The sequence below is a fragment of the Dipodomys spectabilis genome, unplaced genomic scaffold (assembly GCF_019054845.1).
Source record: "Dipodomys spectabilis isolate Male_0828 unplaced genomic scaffold, ASM1905484v1 ptg000023l, whole genome shotgun sequence".
NCBI lineage: Eukaryota > Metazoa > Chordata > Mammalia > Rodentia > Heteromyidae > Dipodomys > Dipodomys spectabilis.
Window position 1 is genome coordinate 4,985,102 of NW_024870700.1, and position 19,861 is coordinate 5,004,962.

At 47.8% G+C, this 19,861-nt stretch overlaps 1 protein-coding gene across 2 annotated transcripts in view; it reads right to left on the minus strand.

Annotated features, from left to right (window-relative positions):
• Positions 1 to 19,861, minus strand: part of Pknox2 (PBX/knotted 1 homeobox 2) — a 200,702-nt gene that overhangs the window by 47,342 nt on the left and 133,499 nt on the right. For both annotated transcript variants that reach the window (XM_042674890.1, XM_042674889.1), the window contains exon 4: positions 16,347 to 16,486. In XM_042674890.1, the coding sequence (XP_042530824.1) occupies positions 16,347 to 16,486 (140 nt within the window). The remainder of the gene's footprint in view (positions 1 to 16,346; positions 16,487 to 19,861) is intronic.

A 19,861-nucleotide genomic window follows, 5' to 3' on the forward strand; every position in this document is an offset into this window, starting at 1 on the left:
GACGCTCCAGTAGTGGCTCAAGTGGTAGAACTCAGCTTTGAGTAAAATCAACAACGCTAGTGGCTCACACTCAGGAGACTGAGATCTAAGGTTCACGGTTCAAAGCCAGCCCGGGCAGGAAAGTCTGTGAGACTCTTATCTCCAATTAACCACTAGAAAACCAGAAGTGGTGTTGTGTCCCAAGTGGTAGAGCACTAGCCTTGAGCTGAAGAGCCAAGGGACAGCCCCAGGCCCAGAGTTCAAGCCCACAACTGACAAAAAACAAACAGCAACAAAAAACAAACACATAGGAACAGTGTCTGGGCCCTGAGTTCAAGTTCCAGTACTGCCCTCCCCATCACAAAAGACACTCAGAGCTTACCCCTATTCCTACCTCACCCACATTCATATTAGACACCCACCTTCCTCCTCAGCCTTAGGGTGAGTAGGGGTGAGAAGAGATGAAGGGAGATAAATCCTGCTTTGAATGAGCTGTGGGAATATGTAGGAGGCACTTTCTCCCTGACTGGCCCTGGTTTTGGGAGCTGATTCATAAATTCCTGGGCCCCAAGACTGTAGCAGGCTGAGTGTCTTCTCTGCAGCAAAGAGGGTCAACATTTAAGGGTGGCTCATCTGCAAATGGGCAGAAGATCTATTGAGCTCTGGCAAAGCAAAACAATGGGTGAGTTCAGCCATCTGGCTGAAGACAAAGAGAGTACCGGGTGAAGGGGTTAAATTCCAGTGTAAGTCTTCATTTGCAGCCAGTAATACTGCAGCATATTATAGTCTAATCTAACCTGATCCCAGTTTAATGCAAGATTCTCCTGGCCCTGAGTGGAATACCAAAGAAAGCCTCAGTGGCTGTAATTTAAGCAGAGCCCTGCAGTGGTTTAGCTGAGGGCCATGAAAGGCAAATTCCAGACGGTGTTATGAATTATTGCGCCTTATGAACCTTCCTACTCTCAACAGATGCCTGCTGCCATTTAAACAGCCACTAGATCAATTAGGAATGAAAGGCACAAATCGACTCTGTACAAGGGCACTAAATTACCAGGAACTAATAATCCGCAGCATTGTGCCAGGTGGTGGGGGTACAGGCCCCCCGCCCCAACCCACGGCAGCCACGGTCACCGCACAATTCCTTTCTCAATGGCGGGAAGGAGGGTGGGCAGCTGCTACAGAGGAAATGGTGTGTGTGTGTGTGTGTGTGTGTGTGTGTGTGTGTGTGTGTGTGTGTAAATGCAGATGTGTGCACTGGAGTTGAATGCAGGCTGTTGACAGAGCAGGGGTGTAAGGGTTGTGTGGTGTCCCATGTCTTTTTCATTGTGTGCACGCAACATTGTGTAGATCCACTATGTACACGCATATGCATATAGGGCTGCGTGCATGCAGTTGGATTTAGGGCAGATTTGGGGTACCACGAAGATGGTGTGTGGATGGCTCTGCCCTACTGTATGCAGTATATATGTGGAGCTATGTGGTCTGTGTACACAGTATGGGTAACAAGTAGGGTGCTCAGGTGGGGCCTGCAGGGATTGAGTCTCCCCAGCTCAGAGCACTAGAATCAGAGAGAAGAGAGTGTCTCCTCTGCTTATTGCCTCGTCCCTGAAGAGGGGAGCAGCTTCTGTCGAAGTGGTCACAGAGGGTCTCTCTGAGGAAGTGACATTTAAGTCAAGCTTTACATGGTAAGAAGAAAAGACATGCAAAGTGCAGGGGGTAAAGCGAAGCCCTGAGATGGGGGTGAGCTTGGCAGGCTTTGGGTACAAAAATGAGCTGGGTGTGTTGGAGTGAGGAGGGTAGGAGGGGTTGGAGGAGATGAGGTTGAAGAGGCTCTCAGGCAGAGCGGGGCCTGTGGGGTTGGGGTGGAAGACATCGTCATACACCCTTGGGACAATGTTCACCTCTTGTGCACAGCTACCTGGGTCTATTTTATAATTCTCAGGTGTCATATCTCCCAGGGGCCAAATATGGACCTTTTCTGGTTCTGTGTCAGTATTGGGCTTGAATTCAGCATTTTGAGCTCTCAGATGGCTTTTGCATTGAAGGTAGTGCTCTACCGCTTGAGTCATACCTTCACTTCCAGCTTTTCGCTGGTTTATTGGAGATAAAGAGTTCCATGTACCTTTCTGACTGGGCTGGCTTTGAATTGCAGTCCTCAGATCTCAGCCTCCTGAATAGCTAGGATTACAGGTGTGAGACCTGTAGCACCTGCCACATATTTGAGTCTTGTTTTATGATACTGAGGATGGAACACAGAGACTTCACATGCTTAGGCAAGTACTGTACCACTAAGCTGTACCTCAACACTCTCTTGGTATATTTGCTATGACTTATGGATTATTCTGGAAAAGAGAAACTGCCACCTGTCCTTCTCCCTAAGTTGACTAAGGGGCCATGGAGCACGGGGTGGCCTTCATGGGGCTGGCCTGATGCCCTCTTCCTCACCTGACCACTGGGGGCAGTCAGGAAGGAAGGGCGTGAGCAGTGCCGTCAGCACCCCAATCCTTTCTCCTCATTCCCCACTCTTCCTAGGTTCCTGCAACTGGTTACTTTCACTGACACCAGATGACTGCTGAGTTTATCAACAACCTTTCACATGAACTATACCAGGCCATGGTAGCTGCCTGTGGCTTGCACTCAGTCCTGGATCACGGCTACCTGCTTAGCTGCCATCTTGGGAGTGGACGCTGCTGGACTCTGGGGCCGCAGATGTTGGCCCAGTGCCTAGTGCTTAGCTCCTTTTCCGGCTGCCCAGCCTGTTCTTGGGCTAAGAGTTACCTTCCCTGCCCCTCACCCCACAAAGTAGATAAGAAACCAGCAGCCCGCTTGAGGAGTCCTTTGCTCCCTCCCTCCCTCCTTCCCTCCCTCTCTTTCCCTCCCTTCCTTCCTTTTTTTCTTTCTTTCTCTCTTTCCAAGTCCTGGGGCTTGAAATTGATCTGAGCACTGTCTCTGAACTTTCGTGCTCTGCCACATAAGCTACAGCTCCATTTCTAGCTTTTGGTGGTTCATTGGAGATAAGGGTCTCATGAATTTTCTGCCTGAGCTGGCCTCAAACCGCAATCCACAGATCTCAGCCTCCTGAGTAGCTAGGATTCCAGGTGTGAGCCACCAGCATCCAGCTTGAGGAGTCCTTCCCAGAAGTCTTGGTGGCAGGTTCAGGGCCGCCCTGTGAATAGTGCAGGATGTGTGAGAGCTGGCATGGGTGTCGCCGATGACAGGAACGTCCCTTGTTGAGGCAAGGATAGGAGAAGGGGAGAGATTTCCCAGTAGGGGTGGGGTCTTGGCTTTTGGCTAGAATATTTTTTTGAGGTGGGGGATGGTGCTGGGGATCAAATCCAAGGCCTCACACCTGCCAGACAAAGCCCTGAATCACTGACACCCTCTTCTCCACATCCCTTGACCCAAAACATGGCTTTTAAGGAACTCCTCTTCCCTCTTCCATATTGGATCACATCCTCCAGGAGCTAATCTGGAATACAGAACCAGGCCTCAGTGCCCAGAAGACAATGTACAAGATGAGAGAGATGGTCATTAGACTCTCCAAAGAGCTGAGGACATTTAACCTCCACAAGAGCTCACCTTCTTCCTCCAAGACCCCTTCCCCTGCTCGGCTTCCCTCCAACCCCCGGCCACTTCCCGTGCGACTGCCCCCCTCCACCCCAATCTCTCTTAAGCCGTTCAAAATTTGGAGGAAATAAATCTCACTGCACTAATTCAGTGAGAGTTTGAGCCTCGTCAGTGCAGAACAAATAAAAGGAGTGAACTGGCATGACATTTTACTGCAGAAGAGAGGTCGTTTCCAGCCACTAATAAAAAGGATTTGACACAGACTAATAAAGAGAAATGAATTTCTCTAATGGCCTAATTTAGCACATTCAGCACTGTGCCTCTGCCTGGGCGCTGGGAGCGTGGACAGGGGCAGGAGGGAGGAAGGGACAGGCTGGGCTCGGGGAAAGGGGAAGAAGAGAGGATCTCAAATAATATTTTATTATTTCTTTATTTTTTTCTTTCTTGGGCTCCCCTCCCCCCGCCCTGCCCCCACCCTCATCACCTCTCCCCAGGAGCATCAGAACTAAAATCTAGCTCAAGATATGCAGTTCCTGTTAACGATCCAAAGAAATAAAGAAGCCCTCTCCATAGAATTGCAGTCTTGTGCTAGCTTAAGCAGGTGATTAAACCGGATGTGTTGATTTCTACAGGGGTTTAAGCCATCGTTTGGTTTAATTACTTCTGACATTTCTGCTTTCATGTTTTCTACATCACCCAAATTTGTTAGCTTGGAGTGCCCAGTCTGGGGGCTAAGATACATGGGGCCACCCCTAGGAAAGCAGAGAGAGCAGAGATGGGAGCAGGATGATGGCTGCAGCCCTTTGTAGGACTTCTGACCACCCCCAACACACTGCCTGTCGGGGTCAAGAGTTTCTTCAGGCCAGGCATCTGTGGCTCATGCCTGTAATTCTACCTATTCAGGAAGCTGAGATCTGAGGATCATGGTTTGAAGCCAACCCAGGCAGGACAGACCGTAAGATTCTTCTCTTGGGCTAGGAAGGTGGCTCAGTGTTAGAGCGCTTGCCTTGCATGCATGAGGCCCTGGGTTCAATTCCTCAGCACCACATAAGCAAAAAAGAAAAGAGCCGGAAGTGGCGCTGTGGCTCAAGTGGTAGAGCGCTAGCCTTAAGCTGAAGAGCTGAGGGACAGCGCCTAGGCCCAGAGTTCAGGCCCCACAACTGGACCCCCCCTCCCCCCAAAAAAAAAGATTCTTCTCTCCATATAACCACCAGAAATGGAGCTGTAGCTCAAGTGATTGGGTGCCAGCCTTGAGAAAAAACAAAAAACAAAACCCTAAAAACTAAGGAACATTAGTCAGACCCAGAGTTCAAGCCCCAGTACCAACATACACCCCCCCCCCCACACACACACACACTTTTTCAGTTCCAATAGGCTCCTGAGCAGCCTCTGCAGGTGAGATAATGTCATTGTAAACTGATGGTTTCTCAAAGACCACGTCCTGGTACTTCTTACATTCACATCGAACTTGAAGTTAAATATGAGCTGTGGGGGTAGAGCTCATGGCCTTTCAACCATTTCCCTTCCTTCTTCCTTGGACAACCATATTGTGTTTTTGTTTTTAATGTAAAACATTTCTTCCTGCTTAGGGCTGGAGTAGAAGGAGAGAGGTGGGGGGGGGGGGAAGAAAGAATGAAAAAAGCACAGGGCTTCAGAGAAGTTATGATGCCAAGATTAAGAGAAATGGAGAGAGCAGGCACGTAGTCAAAAACAAGTGACCACAGACTAGGGAGAGGGTGTGGGCATGGACCCAGACAGGGAACAGTAGTGGGGAGAGCTCTTTCTGGATAATAAACCTTGTGATTCATGCCACTCTGTCCCTTCTGAGTCTCTCAGCCATCCTTTTCCTTGTGACCTTGGCCATGTTATAGACCTCAATTATGAGTCCAGCCAAGTGTGTGGTCGCCTGCCTAGGCTGTCCATCTTTTCCCCCTGTGGCTGCCCTTGGCGCCCCTAGGTTCCCCCTGCACAGATTCATCCTGCAGATGAATGGTGGAAGAAGGGAGTCCAGAAGCAGCACCTTGCCCCTCCTGACACCTCTGGGTTCCTTGTGAGGGGCATTCATAAAGTATTTAAAAATGATTAGCTTTGCATTCGTTATTCAGAAGGCAGGTGTCACTGTCATATTCCTGTACATTTACAATTAACCAATCTCACTCCCTCTATTGCTCTCTCCTTTTCTCCCTTCTTCCTTCTTGCTCCTTCTGAAGGGAACTGGGGTGGGGCGGGGAACAGAGCCCCTTACTAGTTGGGGCAAGGATGATGACCCAATAGGTAGGATATACTTGTAGGAGACTGAGATTTCTAGGTAGAGAGAGAGAGAGAGTGTGTGTGTGTGTGTGTGTGTGTGTGTGTGTGTGTGTGTGTGTGTGTGTGTGTGTTTGAACTCAAGGCCTGGGCACTGTCCTTGAGCTTGTTTTGCTCAAGGCTAGCATTCTACCACTTGAACCAGAATTCCATTTCTGACTTTTTGGGGGCGGGGGTAGTTTATTGGAGATAAGAGTCTCATGGACTTTCCTGCCCAGGCTGGCTTCAAAGTTCAATGCTCAGCTCTCAGTCTTCTGAATAGTAAAGATTTTAGGCATGAGCCACCAGCACCCAGCTTTCTGGGTAGAGATTTTTGTTGATGACACAGTGGGGTCAGAAGTCTAGTCATGGTCAGTCCTCTCCAGAGGACACTGTTGGCCAGAGGGATGGATGAAGGGATGTAAACAGGGGTGGAGCTGCTACTTCAGCTACTTCCTACTCTCTGCAGATACACAGTGGTTCTCAAGTTTTAAAGGCCTGCCTTCCTGAAACTCTGCCCAGGTCTGGCATTTTGAGTCCTTATTTCTAGTGCCCCAGGCCAGAGACAACTCATATAATAGAAACAGACAATATCCTAGACCCCACTTTCCAGGATAGTCCTCCAACCCTTCCTTAACATATTTTCATAGCCAGCCCAGGCAGGGAAATCCATGAGACTCTTAGCTCCAATAAACTACTCAGAAAAAGCTGGAAGTAGTGCTGTGGCTCAAGGGGTAGAGCACTAGCTTTGAACACAAAGAGGTTCAGGGACAGTGCGCAAGGCCCTGTGCTTAAGCCTCAGGACTGGAAAAAAAAAAAAAAACTAAAACAAAAACAAAAAAACAACCTCAAAACTTAATTTTCAGCCAGGCACTGGTGGCTCATGCCTGTAACACTAGCAACTCAGGAGGCTGAGATCTGAGGATCACAGTTCAAAGCCAGCCCAGGTAGGAAAGTCCACCAGAAAACCAGAAGTAGTGCTGTGGCTCAAAATGGTGGAGTACAAGCCTTGAGCAAAATAGCTTAGGGACAGCACCCAGACACTGAGTTCAAACCCTACGACCAACAAATAAATAAGTAAAAAAAAGAAAAGAAAAGAAAAACAAAAAAGAAAACCCACTTCATTTTCTTTAACAAAAAAAAAATCATTGCCAGTAAGAATTTATTTTTATTTCCTTAGGACATTTACTATATCCTACAAACCACAGCCGTTTGAGCACAGATCTGTCTTCCTTATTACAAGGTAACTATAGTCCCTGACCCCATCCGATCTCTTTCTGAATTCCCAGGAGTTAGGGACAGTGTGGGACGCACATGAGAGGCTCCACAAAGGTTCAGTGGATCAATGAATGGAAATGAATGAATGCATGAAACAGGCAATGGCTATGGGGGTGAAGGCTCTGAGACATCACCCCAACATTCTTTCAAGCCTAGAATCCCTCCTTACAGTGGCACCTGCCTCCAATTTTGCCATCTGCCAGCTTCTAGCCACAGTTGCCACAAAAGACCGATCTGCTCCGGGCTCTGCTGTGGAGCACGTGAAGAAAGGTGCCTGCCTGGCCCTTGATTTCTCCTCCCCTCAACGCACCAGATGGAGAGAACAGAGTGGGATAGGGAGAAGAAGCCAGAGCCCCTGGTTGGATGTATTTTTACTTCAGGTGTGACGTTGAAACCAGGCGGGTGTATTTTTAGTCCTGCCCAGTGGGCGGTATGTTCTCCTGGGTTGCCTTGGAGAGGACGTCTTCGTGTTGCTAAATTGGAACTGCATCTGTTAGGGTTCCTGGGCTCTAACCCAGCTTTCTTCTCCTGGGTGGGTGGACAGGTCCATTCCTAGGAAGTATGGAGCCCCAAGCAGGTCACAGCCTGGTCTGTATGTCACCTCCTCATTCGTAAGCATGTATGTGCAGCATGTACACACACACACACACACACACACACTCACACACACACTCACACACATATCATGTGAATGTTAAGGATACAAAGGGCCTAACAGGAGACCTGGTAGAGATCTCCAGTCCCTTCATAATAATGAGAGGTAACAGGCACAGAAAATAAGTGTCTTTCCCTGAAATTAGCGAGCTAGTGAGCGGCAGTCAGCATTCTTATCCAGTCACTAGAAATCCAGCCAGTCCACAACATGAATGTCCTATAGAGGGGGAGATTGTCAGGACTGTCAGGGATTACACACACACACACACACACACACACACACACACACACACACACACACACACACACACACACACACAGAGGCACTTGGTAAGTTGATGAGATCTCCTTTATGTACTTATTGCATGAACACTCCAACAGCTTTATCATGCCCATTTTACTTATTTGCATATCGACATGTTGAGTAGTTAAGCTATTTCCTGAAGCAAATCGAGTGAGTTAAACTGCAAAACATTTCTGTCTTACCTGATGTCCGATAACTTCTTTTGGAAATCCCGTTCCCCCCCAAAAAATTCTGTGTATTTGGAGAGGACTTTAGCATCTTTTACAAATCTTTTGTTTTCTCATCGAAGGTCTACTTTGTAGGGTAGGAAAGCTTATCAAAAGCTTATGATTTCCGGGCTGGGAAGGTGGCTCAGTGGTAGAGCGCTTGCCTTGCATGCATGAAGCCCTGGGTTCAATTCCTCAGCATCACATAAGAAAAAAGAAAAAAGCCGGAAGTGGCGCTGTGGCTCAAGTGGTAGAGCACTAGCCTTGAGCTGAAGAGCTGAGGGACAGTGCCCAGGCCCCATGACCAGACCTCCCCCCCTCCAAAAAAAAACCTTATGATTTCCTACCTCCCCAATGATAGAACCAGATCGTAATCTATATTCTTTCCACTTGACTGTGAAATGGACCAGTGCCTGGAAAAGTTCTCTTGCAACAGAGAAGGTTAAAAGAGAGGCAGAGGCTTACAGAGCCCAGGTAAGAAGGTAGCCATTGGCTGTAAGAGCCTGAAGGCCTCAGCTTGCTGGTGTGTACTAACTCCACCCCAGTCATTTTGCATTAGTGGGGAGCCCAGTTGCTGTCTTCCCTTTGTATAAAGGGGCCAGCTTCAGTATAGCACTTAACACAGACATTGCTACCATTCATTGAGATCCTTCTGCGTGCCAAGCACTATCAGCAGTTACAACTGATTGTCACATGACCTCAGAGGATAAATGTCATTGGGCTTCCAGATCTTCCTGGATCTCAGGGGAGAGCCTGCTCTCAGAAGGGACCTTGGATGACTGGGATCCTAGGTAGGCCATGCCCATGAGTTGTGGAAAGAGCAGGACTTGCCGCCCGCCATCTTTGAGCACACCTGCTCCAGAGCAACCTTCTTCCTTACAGAAGCTGGGCTTGAGATGGGGACTTTTGGGGGTTGGAAGGAAGGGCCGAGAACAGTCTTTCTGTGGAATTAGTGAAACTAAGTGTGGTTTCACTGTTTAGATTATGGCTCCATGGGGTTATACTCCCACCCCCACCCCTTGGCTACAGCCACCAGCCATCTTTGATACCAGGGAATCCAACTACTTCAAAAAGCAGAGAGCATCTGTGGGCCCCCAGTGTGGAAAGCCTGGTGAAAGGACACAGCTGGAAACATCTGCTCACAGCATTCCAGAGGCCCAAGCCGGAGCTCTGGTCCCGACTTCTCCCTGGGAACGGTGACATTGCTCTCACACCATTCCTGGGCCACCTCACCCAGCACATTCCAAGAATGACCAAGCACATTGCTAGCAAAGGCAGAGGGTCAACCCTCCAGGTCGCCTGGATGGAGCCACAACACTCTTTGGTCACAGGGTAGATGAGTTCCCTCAAAGACACTTCGTTAGAAAGTATGGATTCCCAGGGTCCCAACCAAGCAGCTGCTAAACAGGACAGGGGCGGTAGGTCCCAGGCTTGTGGAGACCTGAACTTGGAGTCATTTCTCTCTGAACATCTACCAGGCTAGTCCCAGGAGAGGCAGCGTGGTGGTCACTCTCTTGGGGTTCATTTTCCTTGGGAAAAGCAGCAAGACTGGGGAGATGCTTTGAGGTCAATTACAAATAGATCTTAAAGCCTTTGATATGTGCCAAGTTTATATTTCAGCGACTTTCTATGTTGATCTTCCTCCTCCCCACATTTCTTCTGTATCTGTAATGCCTTCCAGAACATAACACAATGTTTTACATAGACCTGGTAGATTCCATAAACGCTTAACTGAACTGCGGTGTGAAGATCGCTTGACTGGGGACCTTCCCTTTCCCCATTTATCACACCTGAACTCACCTCCTCCTCTCAGCCATGCTTGCTTTAATCTTTCCAAACACCCAATAGCAGCTAGCCCTCACAGGTGCTTACCACCTGCCAGATTCTTTACTGAACACTTTGCTTGAGTTCTCTCATCTAATCCTCATGGCAATCCTGAGGAAGAGGCAGTATTATTTTTAAGTCCTTTTTTTTTTTTTTTTAAATTGGTTGTAAGGCCTGAACTCCAGGCCTGGGCGCTGTCCCTCAGCTCTTCAGCTCAAGGCTAGTGCTCTACCACTTGAACCACAGCATCACTTCCAGCTTTTTCTGCTTATGTGGTGCTGAGGAATCGAACCCAGGGCCTCATGCATGCAAGGCAGGCACTCTACCACTGAGCCACCTTCCCAGCCCTATTTTTAAGTCCCATTTTACAGACAAGGAAATTGAGACACAGAAAGGCTTACATGACCAGTGGTAGAGCCAGAATATGAACCAAACAAATATAAGGTCAAAGCCTGTCCCTCTAACCCTGACAACCATCTCACTAAGTGTACTAGAAGCTCAAATGGCACACGCTTGTTCCTCTGTTTAAGAAACACCAGTCTCCCTTACCCCCACTTGGTCTACATGACAGGTAATACCTGATATTATGTAATTTTATTCTGGAGATTAGAGTTTTCTTTGCAACCGTTGAGAAAATCTGGCCTCTAGGAGATTAACTTGCCCAAGGTGAGAAAACGACTTATCACCACATCTGTTTCTAGAACTCTATTCTGTCTCCCACTGTCCAGCACAGCTGCTCGACTATATTTGCACCTTGAGTTAAAGGACTGTCAGGGTCAAGCTAGAGGCTTCAGTCACCTTTAGCAGGGTCTCAGGGGAACCTCTGAACACTCTCAGCCCTGTTCTGTCCTGTTCACAAATAGGTGTGGATTAGAGAAAAACCTGGCCTGGATGGAACAGATGCAAATTTGTACTATGCCCATAGCTTTAGGAATGTACATTGCCTTGTCCAGTTGAGCTGGACATTGGGTGTGAACTCTCAGGAGTAGCACCTCGCAGCTCTCTACAGCACCTAGCTGGGGAGAAGCTCTGAGCACATGGTTTATGGGCAGATAGGATCTACATGTGTGGAATGGGCAGGTCAAGTTTCTCCAAACTGGGATAAAAAAGAGGAGGCAGGAAGGAGAAGGCTTGAAAAGAGGATTTCTGGAGGTGCCTGGAAGCAACTGAGAAGTCAGGGAAAGCTTGGGAGCAACATGGACATAGTGGAGAAGCTAGGAGTGAAAGTCTGCTTTTCTTCAGAAGATGGTTAAGAGATGCAGTGGACAGAATCTGAAGGATATCATTTGTAAGCATTATGCTCACCTTTTGTTCCTCAGCTCCTCCCAGCCCTAGAGTTCCCTCCTCACAGCTGGCCCGTCCCTCTCTCTGCCCAGACCCACCTGAGTTCCCATTTACCTCACTTCCTGCCCCAAGATAGTGGAGGGTGCCATGTGCTCCTTCTCCAGGGGAAATATGGCTCCTCTAATAAACCTTGTAATAATCTTTCTCCTGTGCCTGCCTGCCTCTGCATGGTCCCCTGGGATGGATATGGGGGATCTTTTCAACGTTCACTGTCTTGGGGTTCCGGTGGACCACTTTCACTTCAGACACTTACAAAGCATTTGCTCTATCCCCATCACTGTTATAAATATTAAGTCATTAAGGGAGAACATTTCAAATTAAGAACCCAGGTTTACACCAGAGAAGATGCTGAGAGCCAGGAATGTAGGATCACAGTTCTAAAGACTCACCATATGGGAGGGCTTAGCTGGTTAAAAATGGAGACTGTAACTGGGAACTGGTGGTTCAAGCCAATAATCCTAGCTACCCAAGAGGCTGAGATCTAAGATCTTTGTTTCAAGCCAGCCTGGGCAGGAAAGCTCATGAGACTCTTATCTCCAATTGACCACCAAAATAGCCAGAAGTGGAGCTGTGTGGCTCAAGTGGGAGAATGCTAGTCTTGAGCAAAAGAAAAGCCCAGGGACAGCATCCAGGCCCTGAGTTCAAGCCAGGACCTGAAAAAATAAAGCTCAAGGACAATGCCCAAGCCCTGAGTTTAAGCCCCAGGACCGACTAGCACAGAGAGAAAGAGGGAGGGTGGGAGGGAGGGAGAGAGAGAGAACAATTTGGCTATCTTTATAGCTGATAACAACTGACCGTAGATAGATAGATAGATAGATTCTAACTCTGCTCCAAAGCACATGTTAGCAGTTTGGAATGGCCAATCATAGGAGGATTTACATCTCAGAAATCAGCAAAAACTACAAATCAGAACATCAAAGCTCCTGGAGCTTTTGCCTGCACATCAGCCTAAAACTTCAGTGTATTTACAGGGTACTACCTAGCGTACTTAATAAACCCACTCAACAAGGCTTTCAACACCTACTTCACCTAAGCTGCTGACTCTAGGAAATGGTGTTAAGATGCTGGGAACAAGGCAATGAGAGAGACAGATAGACAGACAGACATATACCCTTGTCCTCATAGAGTTAACAATCTAGCGGGAGAAACCGCAATCATGTCAGCCCAATTAATTCTGTCATGAGCAGTGCCACCAAGGAGAAATACAGGCTCTACATGCCCCCTTCCATCTGATCCTTCATCTTGATTTTCCAGCATTTTTAATGGAAAAACAAAGCACAACAGCCCTGGCTGTTTCTTCAGTGTGTGTACGCCTCCAGCCCGCATTTCCTTATCAATAATAGGTAAGTTCTTCCTTGTGGCTTGGGGTGAGCCACTTTCCGGGCCCTGCCCTAGGGGAGACAGTCAATACCTCAGCAGAACAGGCTTTGAGAAACGCGCCCTCCTCCCCCACCTGCACCTGGGCAGCCTTGCTCCCGGCCACTCTTCTGCTCCCCAGGACATCATGGTTTCCATGGAAACCCACTCACTTCAAAGGGGGAACAAGGAAGGCGACTGGAGGGGAGGAGGGGGAGCAAAAACTGGATTAACCTCACCCTCTTGGTCCATCTCTGTATAGCAACCTAATCCCTGGTTCTCAAGCAGCACCTGGCACCTGCCCTTCATCCAGCAGCCTGCCCAGGTGGGGGTGTTGTGGTCCAAGTTAAATTTGAACTTCTTTGAGGGTGGGTGGGTAATGTGATGGCCAAAGGTGGGTATGAGGCAGGAGAGAACTGAGCACTGTCTAACCCTAACCCCACTCTGACTCCTCCCCACCCTCCCTGCTCCATGGGCCTCCCCTCCTCAGGCCCCTCTCATCATTGCTCCTGGGCCGCAAACACAATTACCCAGGATGTGCATCCAATCATGGGATCTGCTCAGATTAGACTGCAATCATTAATCTGAGCAGGAGCTCCTTGTTGCCTTGCTGATTAGCCCAGATGATGCTCTGGTATGATCCAATTAAAGACAGGCTCCGCTCTCCCCACCCCCAGCCTCCACATCAGAAGGGCACCAATACATTTCATTAACACATCCACATACACAAATAAAGCCTCTGGGATGCTGGCAGGCTCTCTCTCTCCTTTGTTACACCGCCCCTCTCTACCCCTTCTAGAAGGGGTAGAGAGGGGCCTCCCCCATTTCCTTCATTTGTGGTTCTAGGAGGGGGCCTGGTGGGGGCTTCCAAAAAAGTCAGGGCTGAGGCCCTAATCTGAATGGAAAAGGTCTTGTTACATTTATTGACATGGATCTCAGACTCTCTGAAGTGCCCTAGGCTGGCATATGTAATTAAAATTACCGGACCCTACAGGAGGCCAGTCATCCAGGCAAAGGCTACAGAGAGGGGTGACTGGTGTTAATGGAAGAGGCGTGGCTGTGGGAGATAACCCCTGAGTCACAGGGGTTGGGAGGTAGCAGATCTGGAGGGATAGGAAGCTGAGCAATGGTGTACCTGTCAGTTCCAGCCCAGCCTTCTATGTCCTTCTACAGGGTCAGATGCCTGCAGGCCAACTCTGGACAAACACTAAATACTATTGAGGTGGTCAGTGCCATAGGAGAAGGTAAAACTGAGGAGTGGGGTGTGGACAGGAAGAAGCGTTGGCTGAAAGAGAGTCTGGGCCATATTTCAAGTGACATGATGGTAGACAGCTCTCAAGGGACAGTGATCCACTTCTTCTGCAGCTTAGTTTGAGTGACTATGAGCCTGGGATCTCAGAAAAGACCTTGAAGCCCATGGAACTCACTGGAAGGACCATCTGCTTTGTGCCAGATGCAGTGCCTGGTGCTTACACCTGAATTGTTACCAAATCCTTTGGTTCTGCCATCAGAGACTAGCACTCAGCAGAGATAACACTTAAGCTTAGATTTCCAGAAACTTCATTATACTACTAATTAGAGGGTCTCTCTTGACCATGATCCTACGCTCACTGCTGACCTTTACCCTCAGCAGTCCCCAGAATACACATGAATTACCTGGGACCTTGTAGTCCATGGACTGTACTTCGAGCAGTGACAATTGAGAGTACAACAATGCACCTTCAAATCACCATGTCACTGTACTCCTGTCTTAGGCTCTGTGGAAAAGCACAAGACTACCACACAGTTCCCAGTCACATTTACAGGTGGCTCTGTAGCTCCATCTCTCCACAACTAGCTACTCTGGCTACACACCAGGTTCCATGCTGGCTGGAGGGTCTGTCTCAGTTCATTTCTCCACCTTGTGGAGTCTCATAACCTCAAAGAGCAGACTCAAACACTACCTACTCCTGAAGCCTGCCCTGTTGTCTTGATCACACAGAACTGGTTTCTTATTTGCATGTCTGTTGGTTCCTGCAGAGACAAACTCTTTCCCCTGGCTCTACATAAGGCCTGCAATAGTAATAGCAAGGGCTTAATAGAAAAGTACGAAGGCGGGAGGGGAGAGAGAGGACAGGCAGACATGTCCTGCACTGGGAGATGTATCCCTGACCATTGCTGTGACCAGAGTCTTAAGGTCCAAGGCAGAGCTCCGCATCACATGCAGCTGGGCCTAGACTGTGCATTGCATGGCATGGGGGCCAGGGAATGTTTTGTACTTCCCTAAGGCCTAAGAAGATCCTGGTTCCAGGATCCATGGATCAGGTCATTGTTCTGGACTCCTAGCTATTGGCATTAGAGGTACTCAGCTCATCCAAGTAACTAAAACTAATGCCCATGCTAGTGATAATACCAGTACTAATGACCACCCTGACCTTAAAAGACATTGTCATTGGAGATGGGGGTGAAGTGAAAAAAAGGATCCATCTTCCTCTACATTTGTCTTCCTGTTCATTTGTCTTAGGTGCAACATTCACTTCACAGGTTTGTGCCATGAGCTGCCACGCATTTCCAGCCAGGCTAAGCTAGAAACTCACATGGTGAATGTTCAGCCTCAACAGTGCAGTCACACTTAAGGTACTTACTCCTAGGAATGTGGGTCCCCAGGAATAAATGATGACAAAGATCCCTTCTGGAACCTCAGCCAAGCCTGATCTCAGATGACCACATCCGCTTCCCCAAACCACAAACACAAGAACCAGCCTATCTCAAGACAGCTACACATTTCCCTGAGCCTTCCCTTCCCCTCTGTGACATTAGGACCAGGCTCAGGCACATGGAACAGACACAGAACAAGATGAACAATTAGTTGCTTGCTCTCCTCTCCATTTTTGTCAGGGGAGAAGGGGAGGAGCATGCCAGTACCTATAGGACCACACACAATACCCACTGCTATAACACAAAAGCCACCACGAGTCAGAGTATGATCCAAGGACTAGCTGTATTAGATTCACCGAGACTGCTTAAAATAGTAACAGCATGTCCCTTTGCCTTATAGCTGGACCTACTGATTTAGCATCTCTGGAGTTTTAAGCCCCCTCTGCGATTTGCATGAATACAAAGTGTGTGTGATACCAAGTCAAAAATGGGGCAGTCATCTGATGGTCCAGTGCTCTGATGGGCTTGTTGGAGTGAAGATGACATGGGGCAGGGTGAGCTGCCTGTTGGCTGAGCTGAGCATTTCTGATGCTCATTAGGACTCACCTCTCCAGCTGAGGTGAGAAGGGGTTCCTCTGGAAGACACTGCCCAGACCCTCATATCTCTCATTAGATATTTCAGAAGAGTTAGAGTCAACTCACATTGGACAGTTTTATTGAGGGGGGGGTCTGGATTGCCTTGAGAGAGAGGGACTGAGGAGAGAAGTTTCTGGCCATTGCTGCTGACAACCAACTCCACTCCCTCGCACCCCCCCCCCCCTCCCAGCTCTGGTCTGGACAATGCTCTTATCACTACAGCTGAACTCCACCTGAGGCTGGGGGCTTCCTGGCATGGCTGGAGAGTCTCCTACCTGTACACAGCTCGCTTGTCAGCCTCCAGCTGGGCCTGGGGGTCAATGGGGGCACTGGGCACAGGTGTGCTGGCGGTAGCTGAGGATGCGGAGATGTGGACAGCCTGGGCCTTGGAGGGTGGCTGGGCAGTTGCCGTCATCTACAGAGGGAAGAAAGGGGAGGTGGCAGATTAGCTGGGCAGGCTCCCAAGCTGGAGTGTGAGGTCTTCCGTGGCCTGTGCTGGGTCTGGAAAAGAGAATGTGGGCAAGAGAATCATGAGGGCAGAAGGAACATCTATTGATATGAATGCTACATTGGGAAGAAAAGTCAACCTTTCTTCAAATGAGAATGTTCTAGAAAACAATTTAGAACCTATCCTACACCAAGAAATGCCCAGCATACTTTGAAAGAGGTGATTCTTCTTATTTGTGTGTGTGTGAGAAAGTGTATGTGTGCCAGTAATATGACTTGAACTCAGGGCCTTGTGCTATTGCTTGGCTTTTTCACTTAAGGCTAGCACTCTACCACTTGAGCCACATAGCTACTTCTGGCTCTTGGCTGGTTACTTGGAGATAAGAGTCTCCTGGACTTTTCTGTTCTGGCTAGCTTCAAACCATGATACTCAGCTCCTAGCCTCTTGAGTAGTTAGAATTACAGGCATGAGCCACTAGCAACCTTACTAGTGATTCTTAAAGCAAATGCTGTGAGTTTTGCCCAGAAATATATATATATAAAAAAACCAATACAGTGAACCTTTTAAATTATGCTTATGAGTCTCTTAGACAGTAATAAGTTTGATGAGTTTGAAGAGCAGTTGAAAAAGTGATTGAATCAGTTCTCAGCTGAACAACAGTTTACTTACTCACTTTAACACAAGCCAAGAGGTAATGCTTCGAGTGGTTTTGATTGATGAGTGAATGGCTCTCCAAATTTGGTTTACCTGGCCACTTGAAGATAAGGTTTTAATTGACAGGCTTCTGTTCTTGGCCATACACATATTTAGAGAAATGGTTTTCATAATAGGCTCTAGGTTTTGGAAGGTATCCCGAGGCCTCTAATTCGGTGCCAACCAGAGCAACTCCTTTCAATGTTATATATTGGATTTTCTGTCTAAGGTTTTATTTAAAGATATGGCTCAGTAGTTTAAAGAAATTGAAACTGGGTTCTAATGGCTAATGACCGTAATCCTACCTACACTAGGAAGGCTGAGATTGGGAGGATTATGGTTTGAGGTCAGCCTAAGCAAACATACAAAACCTCTTCTCAACAAATAGCTGGTACAGTGGTTCGGGTCTGACATCCTAGCTCTGGGGGAGGCCAGACAATGAAGAAAAGTCGAGGAGATTCCATCTCAATGGAAGGAATGGCTTAGTGGCATATGCCTACCAGCTCACCTTTGATGAGAAGTGTAAAATAGGCGGATCACGGCCCTATCTAAATAAAACCCTATCTAATAATCAGTGTGAGGGCTGGAGGTGTGGTTCAGTGGTACTGCACTAGCCTAGAAAGTATAAGGCAGGCCCTGAGTTCAAACCCCAGTATTGCAAGGTGAAAACCATCATGACAAGAATTTCATGCTTTTATACTATATTGACTTCAGTCAGATAGATCCCCAGGAGGGCATGTCTCTATGACATGTCTCTATCAACCTGTCCCTAGCACCATGATAGCTCTTGACATGCTGTGTTGTCCTCCCAAACACACCTATCTGTCCCTCGCTGCAAAGATTTGTTAACTTCCCTGATTATACTTAATAAAACAATAGACGCTTAATCAATTATTTGGTGAAAAAAATAAGTGAATGAATAAATGAATCAGGTGTGAAGGAAGGAATCACAAATTTTATAGCTGGAAAGCTCATCATAGGACTGGGCTCCTCCTTCCCAGAAGAAGTGTTGTATTTCTGTGAAGACTTGCACATCCCCAGGACATCTGCATATTTTGTCTTGCTTCACTTGTATCTCTGCTCAGATGCAGCTCATCTTCTCTGCTTCTCACTTCATTTCCTGCTTAGTCCGATATATGACCATATGCTATATGCCTATCTATTAGCTTATTTCATATTTCCTTACTGTTGCCTAAAACTTAAAGTTGAGGAAGGCCTATAATAACTGTATTCCTAGGCCCAAAGACTAATACTAGAAGTATTCAATAAATGTTTGTTGAGTCAATGAGTTAACGAGTGTCAATGAGTGGATGAGACTATAAAAGAAGTATGTTTCGTCTGGGTGCCAATGGCTTGTGCCTGTATTCCTAGTACTCAGCAGGCTGAGATCTGAGGATTGTGGTTCAAAGCCAGCCTGCACAGGAAAATCTGTGAGACTTTCATCTCCAAGTATTCAGCAAAAAGCTGGAAGTGGAGCTGTAGCTGAAGTGGTAGAGCACTAGCCATAAGCACAAAAGTTCAGGGATAGCACCCAGGCTCTGGGTTCAAGCCTCTGGACCAGCACGCGCACGCGCACACGGACCAGCACGCGCACGCGCGCGTGTGCGCGCGCGCGCACACACACACACACACACACACACACACACACACACACACAGAGTATGTAGCATGTTTTATTATGCTGTATCATAGGTTATAGAAACTTCCTCTTCACCCCTGGCTGAGTTAGGGGAATACTCCCAAGCTCAGCATGTAAGGTGCTTGTCAGAGCATCTTGGCACTCTAATTCAGCAGTAGACAATTCTTGAGTCTTACAGGCTCACTCTATTAGCCGTTTGACCTTGGGTAAATCCCTTAACTTTCTTTCTTTTTTTTTTTTTTGTCAGTCATGGGGCCTGAACTCTGGGTCTGGGCACTGTCTCTCAGCTCTTCAGCTCAGGTCTAGTAGCACCCTACCACTTGAGCCACAGTACCACTTCTGGCTTTTTCTGCTTATGTGGTGCTGAGGAATCAAACCCAGAGCCTTATGCATGCAAGGCAAGCCCTCTACCCCTAAGCCACCTTCCCAGCTCCAATCCTTTAACTTTCTTTGCTATTTTCTCATCAGCAAATGAATTGGTAACTTTTTAGGATTCACGAGTAGGGAAGAGCTGCTCTAAGAAAGAAGCGAGGAGCTTGCAGTGGTGTGCCAGTTTTCAAAACAGAGAAAGAAGGTGGATCCAGACAAAACGAAATCCTCAACATCTTCAAGCTAACCTCGGTTGGACTAAGTCATCCATTGACTCGGAAATGCAGCTGTCCATTTCTCTAGATGCTCCTTGAGTCCCAGTTACATACCAGGCGCTGTGCAAAACACCGGGCTCACAAAAATGAATGACTTCTATCATGAACTCCATTGGTGGTGTTTTGTTTTGTTTTTATCTAAGATAAGATCTGACAATGTATCCCAGATTGGTCTCAAACTTGAGATCCTCCTACCTCTGAGTGCTGGAATTACAAGTGCATACCACCATTCCTGGCTCAATTGGTGGATTTGGCATGATTCTTATTCTGGCAGAGGAGAAAGATACGGTATAATTGACCTGGGCGAAGCATCTCCCATAGGGAGACAAAAGGAGATGTGGTCTGAACAGTTGCTTGAATTAGCAA